General features: G+C 46.4%; 1 protein-coding gene across 1 annotated transcript in view; it reads right to left on the bottom strand.

Annotated features, from left to right (window-relative positions):
- Positions 1 to 3502: 3502 nt before the first annotated feature.
- ADAMTS14 (ADAM metallopeptidase with thrombospondin type 1 motif 14) overlaps positions 3503 to 12241 on the bottom strand; it is an 82608-nt gene continuing 73869 nt past the window's right edge. The window contains exons 18-22 of the mRNA XM_011372187.2: positions 11321 to 11327; positions 11040 to 11247; positions 8187 to 8316; positions 7942 to 8052; positions 3503 to 5746 (exon numbers count right to left, since the gene is read on the bottom strand). Of these exons, the coding sequence (XP_011370489.1) occupies positions 5250 to 5746; positions 7942 to 8052; positions 8187 to 8316; positions 11040 to 11247; positions 11321 to 11327 (953 nt within the window). The 3' untranslated portion in view covers positions 3503 to 5249. The remainder of the gene's footprint in view (positions 5747 to 7941; positions 8053 to 8186; positions 8317 to 11039; positions 11248 to 11320; positions 11328 to 12241) is intronic.

The following is a 12241-nucleotide window of genomic DNA, read 5'->3' as shown; positions in this document are numbered from 1 at the left end:
CTGTGTCAAAACTCTTTTATAAAGTCTCGATCAGACCACACCTCCTTTCAAATATTTATACCTTTTAAAATTTTTCTTGTCTGATTGCATTAGCTAATACCTTCAGAGAATAATGTTAAATAATAATGATGATAGTGGGCATTTTAAAATCATTTAATGGAAATAGCTGTTTTCAACATTAAGCATGACTTGACTGTTTACATATCAAATGTATATAAACTGAACAACTATTCATATATTCATAAAATTATGTTAAGAAGTGCCCTCCAATTCTTAAGTGTTTAATCCACACTAGAACCTGAGGTAGATACTATTGTTATGACAATTTTTCAGATAAGAAGCTGAAAAAAGAAGTAACTTGCTCAAGGTCTTATAAATAATAAGCAGACTCAGGAGTCAATCCTGGCAGCTTCAGTGGGCAGAGCCCACCCTCTTGACCCTGCACACCCCATAATAACTCCATGTGGTAGATATTGTTATCAGCACAATTTTATAGACAAGAATTCAGAAGAGAGGTTAAGTTATTTATCCAAGGTCAAACAGCTTGCAAGTACATCCTATTCCTGGGTTCAGAGGATGGTCCTAGAGATCACCTCTACTGCACATTGGGTTAATTTCTTCTGCATGCTGTGTGATATTTCTCAAATCTGTCTCCCATTTTCTTGCCTCGGTTTCCTATCATGTCAACTATACCCTTAATATTGCTCTACTATATTTATGAACTCTGCAGTGGTATTATTTTTATCCTTGGTTTCTTTTCTTAGTCCCACAACCTCCTCTCGACTCATTCTATTGCCTTGTCTCAACTTCAAACTCTTGTTTCAAAGAATCTGAGTTGTCTTTGAGAATGCAAAAACATTTCTTATCTAATATTTTTTTCTATTCCTGGGGGTATCTTCTTCCAGAATGTATAGTGCATCTTTCCTTTGCATGCTGCTATTCTTTCTGTCTCCTTCTCCTTCCTTGATTCCTTCCTCCCTTTTTTTTTTTCTGTAGAATTTTTGCATAGGTACAACATCAGTTTCTTTTGCTTTCGCTTACGTTGGATCTGGAACACTTCTAGCCAATCCTCCTATTTGCAATCAAGACCTCCTATGAGTTCTTGATTCTCTTGTTTGCTTACATGGACCCATGTGTGCACCCTCCCTTCTGAACTTTAGCTTGAGAACTAAGAATGTTGCTGCTTTATATTTTCCTTGTTTTCTTGGACGGGTGGGAGAAGACTGTTTCCTGGAAAGCCAGTAAGTCAACTGGGTATGTTCTCTTTATCTATAACTTTTTAAAAATAAACTTTAATTTTAGAACTGTTTTAGGTTTACAGAAAAAATATGAAAATAGTACAGAGTTCTCACATCTCACACCCAGTTTCCCCCACTAATTTTTAATATAACAGCTTCATTGAGATGTAATTCACAAACCGTAAAATCCACCTGTTTAAAATATTCAATTCAATGATTTTTAGTATTCACAGAGTTGTATAACAATTAATTCTAGAACATTTTCATCACTCAAAAAGAAACTCCTATACCCATGAGGAATCTTTTTATGATAGGTCTGCAATAGGTTTCTATACCCATTAATCACTTTCCATTTACCTCAAAGCTTCCCCTGCCCTATGCAACCATTGAACTATTTTCTGTCTCTATGGATTTGCCTATTCTGGCCATTTCATAAATGGAATCATATAGTATTTTTGTGTGTGCACGTGTGTGTGTGTGTGCACGTGTGTGTGTGTGTGTGTGTGTGTGTGTGTGTGTGTGTGACTGGCTTTCATTTAGCATAGTGTTTTTAAAGTTCATCCATGTTGTAGTATGTATCAGTATTTCACTCTTTCTATGACCAAATAATATTCCACTGTATGGACATACCACATTTTTTGTATCCGTTCATCAGCTGATAGACATTTGAGTTGTTTCTACCTTTTCTTATTGTGAATAGTGCTGCTGTGAACATTTATGTGTAAATTTTTGTGTGGATCTATGTTTTCAATTCTTTGGGGTATCTACCTAGGAGTGGAATTGCTGAGTCATATGATAACACTATGCTTAACTTTTGTGGGATAGCCATACTGTTTACCAAAGCAACTGTACCATTTTACATTACCACCAGCAGTATAACACTTGTTATTATCTGTCTTTTAAAAATTATAGCCATCCTAGTGGGTGTGAAGTGCTATATCATTGTGGTTTTAGAGCCAGACTTGGCTATTCACTGTGTGACTTTCTGCAGCTACTTCCTTGCTCTGAGCCTTGGCTTCTGCTTTTATATGAGAACTGTTCCCAGCCAAAGCATTAGGTTAATCGGTCAGTGGAATATCTGGGCTCTTACTTCAATACTAGGAATCTCAAGCTCTTTTCTTTTTGCAAATACTGTCACTTACTGAATAACAGAGGCTGTCCTGCATACAGAATTCCAGGTATGTTTTGTTAATTACGTGATCTCCCCTCAGCTGCCTACATAGAGATTGTCTCTACCTTTTGCTAGCTGTGTGACTTTAGGCAAGTGACTCAACCTCTCTGAGCCTCAGTTTATCTGAGAAATGGAGATAATAACAGCACCAACTCCATGGGGTTGTGGTAACAATTTAGTGAGATATTAGGTGAAGGTCATAGCACAGTGCCTGGCACATAGTATATGTTATCCCTGACCCATGCAATCTGTCAGGATGGCTGTTAGAGCTGGGATGCTGGGCTCTTAGAGGTCCCACTCAGCCCATGCTACCTACCATCATAAGGAATGCACTGTGTCAAGGGCATGTGTCCATCTGGGGCCTATGATCTCTCTCTTTGTGGGTCACCCTCTGGATAGCTGGGCCCACAGAACTCCATGCTTGAACGGTCCTGAGTACAATTCTAGTACCTATGCTAGCATCTCCCTAGGGGAGTCAGTTCCCCCTAAGGCATAACTGGGTGACCATGTGTGCACCTCTAGGCCCAAGTGGTAGCTATTTAAAAGGAGTCATTCCTAAGGAGGGGCTGTTTACAGAGGGATGTAAATGAAGCTTGGACTTGAGGGCTAGATTGCCCCACAGCCATGTGAGTGAGGTTCCTGGAGGGGTTCTCTGTGCCCTTGTCCTGGGCCTCACAAATGTTAGGGAGAAGCCTGTGACACAGTAATCCATACACTCAGTGATGGATTGGTGATGTCTGACAGCTGGGGGTGGGGGGATTGGGGGGCGGCGGCAGTGAGGTGTGGATGGGTATTTTTAAATTGCATAGCACATTTCGGTTTCATGTGAGCCCTCCCCGTTCAATAAGATGCATCACATTTCTTCCACTGCCTATCCAGCATCAACATTCCATTTGGACTTTTCCAGGGAAAGAGTGCTTACCACCTTCCAAGGAAGTCACCCCTTACATGTTAGAACAGTTTTGCTAATTAGAACATTCTTTGCTATGCAGATCCCAAAACTATCTCCCAGGCACTTCTACCCTTAGAACCAAATTATGGATGGTGAAGCCTGAGTGGGGCCCCCAGCCCTGTCCTTACCTCTCCATCCTTAGTCAATGCTCAGAGGAGTCTCAGAGCTAGTGAAGCCAAGGCAGGGAGGCTGAGTGTCCAGTCTTCTTGTGCCTTAAGCCTCTCTCTGTCCAGTCCCCACCCCCAATCATCTTGCTACAGCCCAGCCCGGCACATTACAGCTGTGCCTTCATTGTCCCTGTCCTCTAAAATAAAGAGAAAAGAAAAACACAACACAACATTTTGGGGTCCAAAACAAAACATCAAGGACAATGTTAATAAATACATAAAAATTTAAAGATCTCACTCTCAAAGGCACAGAGTTTACACCCCTAACACAGGCAGGCTGGGTCTCAGGAAGGATTCAGTGTGTGCTCCAACATCCAGGGAGGGGCGGACAGCGGGGGAGAGGGCACCTGGGAGCCCCCTCCAGGGCTCTCTTTTTCCACTCACTTTGCCTGGCTCAGAACAGCCCCTCGCCCCTGGGAAGGAAGAACTGGCAAGCACCTCTATCCCCTGCTGAGGTGTCTGGGAGACCCTCTGCATGACTCAGAGTGAAGACCCCTGGGCAGGATCTTGGGGACTTAGGTGGCTTTCAGGGAGACAGAGGTTCTAGGGAAGTTACTGGCCCTTGAAAGTAACGAGGAGGTTAGCGAGGCACCACAGTGCTGTAGGTCAGTGTCTCCTATCCATTCCAGCATGGGGCAGAGGCTCACATCCTTGTCATCTCCAGGACCCAGCTAAGAGTGGACTCTGGTCCTCAGCCCTGAGGCCTGACCTCCCCGCCCACCCCGAATCAGCACCATAAATCTATGGCCCAGCTTGAGCCACGTCGGGGAAGAAGATCCCTGACTCCAGCACCAGTGGTTGTTGGCAGAGGACAATGATTGACAGGGCATGACCTGAAGGTTCACATCTCTGTGTTCCACAAAGGCCCCTTCCAGACTCTCTCCCGTCATGCCCTGGAGTGATGACAAAGTTCCCATTTCTGGGCCAGCCAGAGCTCTAGCACCAGTTGGGATATCCCTGGATGAGGAGGACACTCATTCTAGAGTATCCAGAGCCCCCTTCTTGGGTGGGCTGGGGTGAGGCTGGGACACCCACCTGTAACCTGGAGGCCCCAGAAGTAACAGGAAATGCTGTCTTTGGGGGCAAAGGTGGCCATCAACACTGCTCTTCAGCTTATGAAGACAAGCTGGATCTGCTCCTTGGCCTTGGCTGGAGGAGCTGCATTGAGTTCTTCCTACGAAGAGCTGGGCCTGAGATAGTTGCCTCCCATCCACCCCAGCCCAGCAGCTGAAGCCTCAACACACACTTCACCCCCAGCTCTCTTCCTCTTGGACTACCTGCCCTGTGGGTACCCACCCCCCTTACTTTTCTTGGTCCTGCTTTGCCTCTATGGGCAGAGGGGCCAGGGCCTCTACAGAGGTCCCGCAAGTTCTGGCGAAGGCAGGCAGCCAAATGGATCAAGTGTGGGACCCAGTGGCTGTGAGGAGAGGGTGTTAGCTGGCCCTCAGTCCTGGCAGGGGAGACAGACAGGAGCCCCTGAGAGGTTCATCTTGGTTGTCTGGGCTGCTTGCTGAGGTATCTCGGGTTAAGGCTTTCCCTGATCTTTTTCATCCTCACACACTCACTTCATGAGTGAAATGCAACAGCCCCAAACTAGAATAACAAGGTGAATAATTTAAAAGGAAGTCTGTGTTTGCCCCTGCCCTGCAGTGTGTCCTCTGACAAGGGGCCTTGGGGCACACAGAGTGTAAACTTGACTAGAGAGATGGGCAAGATGGGGCTCATGTCACCAGGGAGGTGGCAGGAAGGCTAGTGCCAGGGTGCTTCAGGTCTTCCCTGAGCTGCCTTTTATTCTCTGAAGCCGGCACAGGTGTGCCGGTGGTCCAGCCCCAAGGCAGCCATTTGGCAGTGCTAGCAGAAGTGCCCTGGAATGCTTCAGGACTCATTTTCTGGGGAGCAAAGTGGCGCTGGGTCACTGGCGGCCTTGTGCCCAGAGGTCTTGGGAGCTGTGTGGCTTGGCCATGTGGATGATTGGCTGAGCCTGTTGGCTCCACAGTAGGTTCCACAGCATCTCGAGGGGCCTTGGGTCCTGGTAAGGGGCTTCCAAGAGTGGAGAAGGGTGGTGGTGAGGCCAGGTGGGGGTCTGTGCTGGCATCAGGGCCTGAGGTCTTCTTGGTACAGGACTCACAGCACAGCCGGTAGTAGCCGGAAATGGAGCAGTAGCGGTCAAGCACTTCCATCTGGCAGAAGATGGACCTGTCTCCCACACAGGGCTCCACTGCACACACAATACAAGGACTGATGCTGGAAGGAGGCCCATCAGCCAGGTGACACCAAGACACAGTCCCCCACCTCCCACTCAGCCCACCAGCTGCAGGCCTTTCATCTCTTGCCCTGGCTGGACTCACTATAAAGCTTTATCCCAGGGGGAGACAGAGGGCTGCCTGACAGGAGAGATAAGACTAAAGAACAGCCCTTATTATGTGGAAGAACAAAAATCCCCTAGAGCAATGGTTCTTAAAGTGGGGTCCCCAACCTGCAGTGTCAGCATCACTTCGAAGCTTGTCGAAAATGCCAATTCTCAGGACTCATCCAGAGCTCCTGAATCAGAAACTCTGGAAGTTGGCCCCAGCTCTGTTCTGACAAGACTCTAAGGTGATGCCATGCATTGGGAAACCCTGAGAACCACAGCCCTTCATCATTAGCTGGCAGACTTGGCTGCTAACTGGCATCACCTGGGAAACTTTATAAATAACCGCTGTGTACCTCCCATATCCAGGGAGACTGGATGGTCTGGGTGTGGCCTTGGCACTGGGTGATTCTAATCTGCAGCAGGGCTTGGGAAGCCTGCTCTAGATGGAAGTGGGAGCCCTCGCTTCCTCCTGATCAATCCAAGGGAGTCTGATCCACCCAGCCAAGGCCAAGGTAATTCAACTTGTGACAAGCAGATAAAACTTCCTGTCACAGGCAGCACACATCTGGAACACTAAGCCCTCCACCAATAAATTTGGAATCAATCAGATGTAGGTTACAGTCAAGGCTCTAGAGGCCTTGGGCAAATCAATCTCTCCAACCCTCAGATTATTCACCTGTAAAATGGGGATAATGCTGACATTTACCAATGAATAATAACATTATAAATAACATTTACAAAGTTCCTGGCATAGAGGGGTGCTCACTATACCAGTTTTGTTTGCTTCGGTTCATATAGCATCTAAAAATGGTTTGTGTTTCTGTGCTAACTCTGTGTAGAGACAGAACATGGAGGTGGGAGATTTATGGCCTCTAGATGGCACCAGAATTCTAGGACCAGAATCAGAACACCACCCTTTGCACTTGGGAGGAAAAGGAAAGGAAACCCAGGCACTTGCACAGTCTGAGCCTCTCAGCACAGGAGCAAAGAAGCAGCAGAGTTAGAACCAGAAAATCCTCTGAGGACATCCAGTCAGACTCCTTTATTTTACAGATGAAGTCACTGAACTCAGAGAGGTTCAGGGATTTGCACAAGATCACACAGTCAATTAATTGGTCCTCTAATTACAAGTTAGGGTCTGATCTTTCTGCTATTCATCTTGCAAAACCCTGATTCTTGGGAAGGAGAGGAAAGGAAAGAGAAAAGGAATCTAGGAAGGGCACATACACATTTAGCCTGGTACATAGCAGGTGCTCGGTCAATATTTATTGATTGGTAGATGGGTGGATCAATTGATAAATGGATAGATGAATAGATGGGTGGGTGGATAGATGGATGGGTGGGTGGAAGGGTGGGTAGATGGGTGGCTGAATAAATGGGTGGACGGATGGGTGGTGGATCCAAGGTGAATAGGTGGGTAGGTGGGTAGGTGAATGGATTGATGGATGAATAGATGGATGGATGGATAGATAGATGGGTGGGTAGAAGAATGAACTGATGGGCTCCTGATCATGAGGCAGACAGAAATAACTATTTTTTGTTAGCTCACAGCTGGACAGAATTGCATGCATTATCTCATTTAATTCTCACAACAGCCCTATGAAGGCAGCTCAGATGTATAGGTGTTTATCCAAAAATCTTGGAACCAGATATGATTCAAAATTCAGAACTTTTGATGTTAGAAAAATAATATCTGGTTCATTCATATTAATAACATCCCCAGTGGAGACTGGGATGTCATCTTATAATCAAATATGGCAATGTTTCTGTATCAGAATAACTAATCTCTTATTAGTTCTGGTCAGATTTTGCTGCCAAATAAGTCTGTATCAAATTAGGGGAAACACTTGCAGATTTCAGCATTTTGGAATCGCAGATAAGGGACCAGGGACCAGTACAAGCATTATCCCCACCTCACAGCTGAGGAATCTGAGGCTCTGGGAGGCTAAGGTCACAGGGTCAGACTGAAAGCTAAGTCTGCTCCACTGCATGGCCCGTACTTGTGGCACCGTGACCACTGGAAGGTCTGGGGAGGCGGTGGGGCCCAGAGATACACTTACTTGATGATATCCTGTTAATAGGATGTAGGGGCCCAGAATGTGGTATCCACTGCCTCTCTGGGGTCGCGAGTTCCCGGATGTCAGGCCTCCCTGTAGAGTTCTGGAGATTTCCTATGAACACGGAAAAGCAGCTCTAGTATTTGGGATTTCTAGGGAGCCAGAATGCAAGCCAGGCTGGGTCTCATGTCTAGGCCAGAAGATCTTGGCCTGCCTGTTCTCCCTCCCCCCGATTCTATCTGGCTCACCTCCGCAGGCAGGCAGGCTGCAGATCTGGACAGTGTCTGGCTTGTCCCCCTCGCATTGCCCAAGACTGTTGGTACTGGTCCGGCACACCACCTGCCGCTGCTGGATGCCCTCTCCGCAGGTGGCAGAGCACTGCCATGGCGGGGGCCAGGTCAGGCCACAGTCGCCAGAGAGGGGCAGGTAGAGAGATAGAGGAAGGGGTGGTGAGCTCCAATCCAGGCAATGCCCAGCACAGAAAAGGTTCAAAGAGGGGTGCCAAGTCTCCACTTGACCAGCCTCACCAGGACAGGACACCAGTTATCAAATACTCCTGTCGCAGGTGGTAAATAGCCACCGTCCTAAGCTTAGAACCTCATGAACCCTTCTACCATGTACTAAATGGTTAACCTCATTCCAGCACCACTGTCTGCATCCACTCTGGTCTCTTTAAATATTTTGTGTATCACCATGGCAAACTCCCCTGTTACGATCCACCGGCTCTTGGGACCTAGGGCAGGTCTGTTTACTTGATGATATCTTGGTAACGTGATGCAGGGACTTGGATCATGGCATTTGCTAAACAGAGAGCTGGGTGACAGGGTCACCATGGACCCTTCTAGCTCTGACATTCATTGACTTTGCACCTCAATTTACCAAAACTCAGCTTGCAGAGGTATGTTGAAAAGTGTCTTCATGAAGAAAGGTGTGGTACAAGGAGCAAGAGCCAACTGCTTGCAAGGCCTGCCACACACAGCACCCCCTGAACCTCACACACTTCCTCTTCTGATAAACAGGTGGTGGTGGGTGAGGGCTGCTGTAAAAGCAAGGCTGCCCTGTGTGACCAGGTCACCAGGTTTTAAGCACTGACTACAGCCTCTCCTAGTAGAATAGGGAAAAACTCGCAGAGGTCCACTTCTCATACTGGCCATGCCACAACCCGAGGGAGACACAAGGGTCAAGGGCACACAGAACCACGGGTCAAAGATGGCTAATTCTCCTGGGATGAATAATTATAAACGATAGCTCTCAAGGGCTTGTCATTCTTATAAGGGGCAACCATCTCCTACCATCTGTCACTTTTCTGTTAGATTTATCTATAGGGTCCTTTGTGGGACCAGCAATCTTTCTGTTTTATATTTTAAAAAGTAAATCTATATATTATGGAGAAGACTATAAAATCTGCATGAGTTTTATGGGGATTTTTGGTTATTTAAAAATACTCATTATTATGCAATATTTCAAACATACAGAAACATGAGGAAGTTGGTCGTGAAAACCTGTTCAAATACTACCTCCAGCTTTAATAAATTCAGCGTCCTGGCATATTTGCAAATATTGTATAATGCCTTTTTAAACTTTGAAAAATTGTATCCCATTGGAAGTGCTTTTTTCTTACTTCAGTGCTTTTTCTCACCTCAATTTATTTTTCTGAGGTTTTATATATGTTAATAAGTACAGTTCGAGCTTATTCATTTTTCTCGATATATAATATTTTATTGCATGATTTTTTTGTCCAATCTCTTATAAGTGAATATTTTGCTATTGTGATAAGAATCATTGGACTTATTTCCCTGATGAAATGAGATGTTTTTACTTATGGTATGTTTAATTTTTAACATATATGAAATTTACCATTTTAACCATTTTAGGTGTACAGTTCAGTGGCATTAAGTATATTCACACTGTTGTACAACTGTCACTATCATCTATCTCTAGAACTCTTTTCATCTTCCCAAACTGACATTCTGTCCTCATTAAACATGAATACCCTATTCCTCCCTCCCTTCATCCCCTGGAAACCACCCTTCTACCTTCTGTTTTACTTAATGAATTCGACTACTCTAGGTATCTCATGGCAGTAGAATCATACAGTATTTGTCATTTTATGTCTGGCTTATTTCATTTAGCATAATGTCTTCAAGGTTCATATGAAATTAATTTTTAACAGAAAACCCAGGACATCAAAAAATGTCCCTGTGGCCACCTCTAAGGCCTAGCTACAAGCACCTGGACTACTCTACAGCCTTCTTACTGTTTCCTTTTTTCTACCCTGGCCTCCCAACAACGAACTTTCTACCGAGCTGCCAGAGTGAGCCTTTAAACCTGAAATCAGAGCTTGTAATACCCACACTAAAACCCTTCAGCAGTTCCCCTTTGCTCTGAGAATATGTTCTAACTCCCCATAAAGCCATCCTCTCCAGTGTCCTCCTGCAGCCCCTGCCCCTTTTGTTAAGCTCCAGGCCCACCGTCCTTTTGGTTTCTGGAACATGGTAAGGTTGTTCTTGCCCCAGGGGCTTCTTGTGGCCCACCCCTCAAGTCTCAGCTCAAATGTCACCTCCTCAGAGAGGCCCTTTCTGATACATTAATCCATTCGCTTCCTGCATAATTCCAACTGCAACTTGTAAATGCTTTTGATATTGGTTTATTTGTCCTTTATGTCTTTCTCACTGGACTATAAGTCCTATAAGCACAAGAATCAGATCTGTCTGGCTGATGCTGGATTCCTAGCATTCCTAGTTCAGTGTGCCTGGCATGTAGCTGGCACTCAGTAAATAGTTCTTGAGTGCAAGAATGTGCTTCAATTTGCTCATCTGTAACATGGGGATATTAGCCCATGTCTCCAAGCACTGCATGAAGGTCAAGGCAGATGGTAAATGAATGTAAGGGCCTAGCTCAGGGCCATGGCCCAGTGTGGGAGCTGTTCCACATAATTTGAGAAAAAACAAATCAGATAAGGGGAGAAAAAGTTAGCCAGAAACTGCCTGCAGGGGGCACCAGAGGATCTCAGCAGTTCCACTAACCAGACCCACCCATCTGACTCTCCAGAGAAGGTGCCCCATTGGCCCAGTCCCTCCCAACCTCTGAAGACAACTCACCTGGGACCAGGCTCCTGTCCGCCACTGGGCTGGGCAGGGCACTCGGAGGCAGGGCCGCCGGGCCTCGGGTCGGTCCTCAGAGCAGGCCTTGGCTGGCATGGCCTTGTAGGTCCCATTGGAGAGGGGCAGCAGGCACTGTACCCCCCGAGTCTGCACCCCCAGCTTCCCACAGCTCCGGCTGCAGGTGCCCCACTCCTCCATCACCCACCTGGAGATAGAGCAGAAGGTGGAGGGGAGGTGGGACTGTGGAGACAATTCCTCCCAGAGTTGTTCCCACCCACCGAACTGCTGCGGGCAGGAGCCAAAGAGTGGATTTGGGCTTCAGAATGCTTGGGGGCCAAGACAACTGTCTACCCGGCTCAGCAGCTGCCAGACTGTGTGGCTCAGGGAAGTCACTTAATTTCTCCTCTGTCTCTTCATCTGAAAAATGGGTATAATGCATATTTAAATCCCGCATATCCTTGGGCAAGCTATTAACCCCTCTCAGCCTGTTACCCCATCTTTACATGAGGAATCTTTTGATACTTCATAAATATTTATTTGGGTGTCTACGGTGTGCATGCATTGTCTTAGGTGCTGAGAAAAGGTCATGTACAAAATAGATGAGAGCCATGGTTGTAGAGCAGAACCCCCTTCCATGGGGCTCTTGGGACAATTAAAGGACTTGAGATACATAAAGCACTTGGAAGAGTACATGGCATGAAGTAGGCATGTAATAAATGCAGGCACTATTACTAACACTGTCAATGCCTGCACAGTTCGGTACTCATCAGCTAAGCTGGTGGTAAACCAGGGTTCTTTGGCCAACCCCTTCCTTTAAAAATCAAAACCAAAAATCTCCAAAACTTCACTGGGCAATTTTACAGATAAGCTGGGGTGGGTTACCTGTTAGTCTTGCATGCTCTGCAATCACATACATTTGCAGGGAAAGTGGCCTGAATAACAGTGTACAGTAAGACATCAAAGGGAAGCATGGAGGGTTGAGGGGCTGGGGATCATGGCCTGGGCAGGGCACAGGGAGGGTGTGATGGGCTCTAGTGCTGATCACCAACTTTAGCCCTGGCCCTGGAGCTCCCCAGCCTGAGGGAGCAGGAGAGGCTGTGGGTCAGTGAGGCCAGTTGACACCCACCACTCCACCCCAGGAAGACTCCTAGGAGGCAGGAGAATGATTTGGCTCTCTGCAGTTTCCTACTGGCCAGCTA

The sequence above is a fragment of the Pteropus vampyrus genome, unplaced genomic scaffold, assembly GCF_000151845.1.
Source record: "Pteropus vampyrus isolate Shadow unplaced genomic scaffold, Pvam_2.0 Scaffold202, whole genome shotgun sequence".
Classification (NCBI taxonomy): Eukaryota; Metazoa; Chordata; class Mammalia; order Chiroptera; family Pteropodidae; genus Pteropus; species Pteropus vampyrus.
Note: the sequence above shows the minus strand (reverse complement) of the source record. Positions and strands in the feature narration are given on the sequence as shown.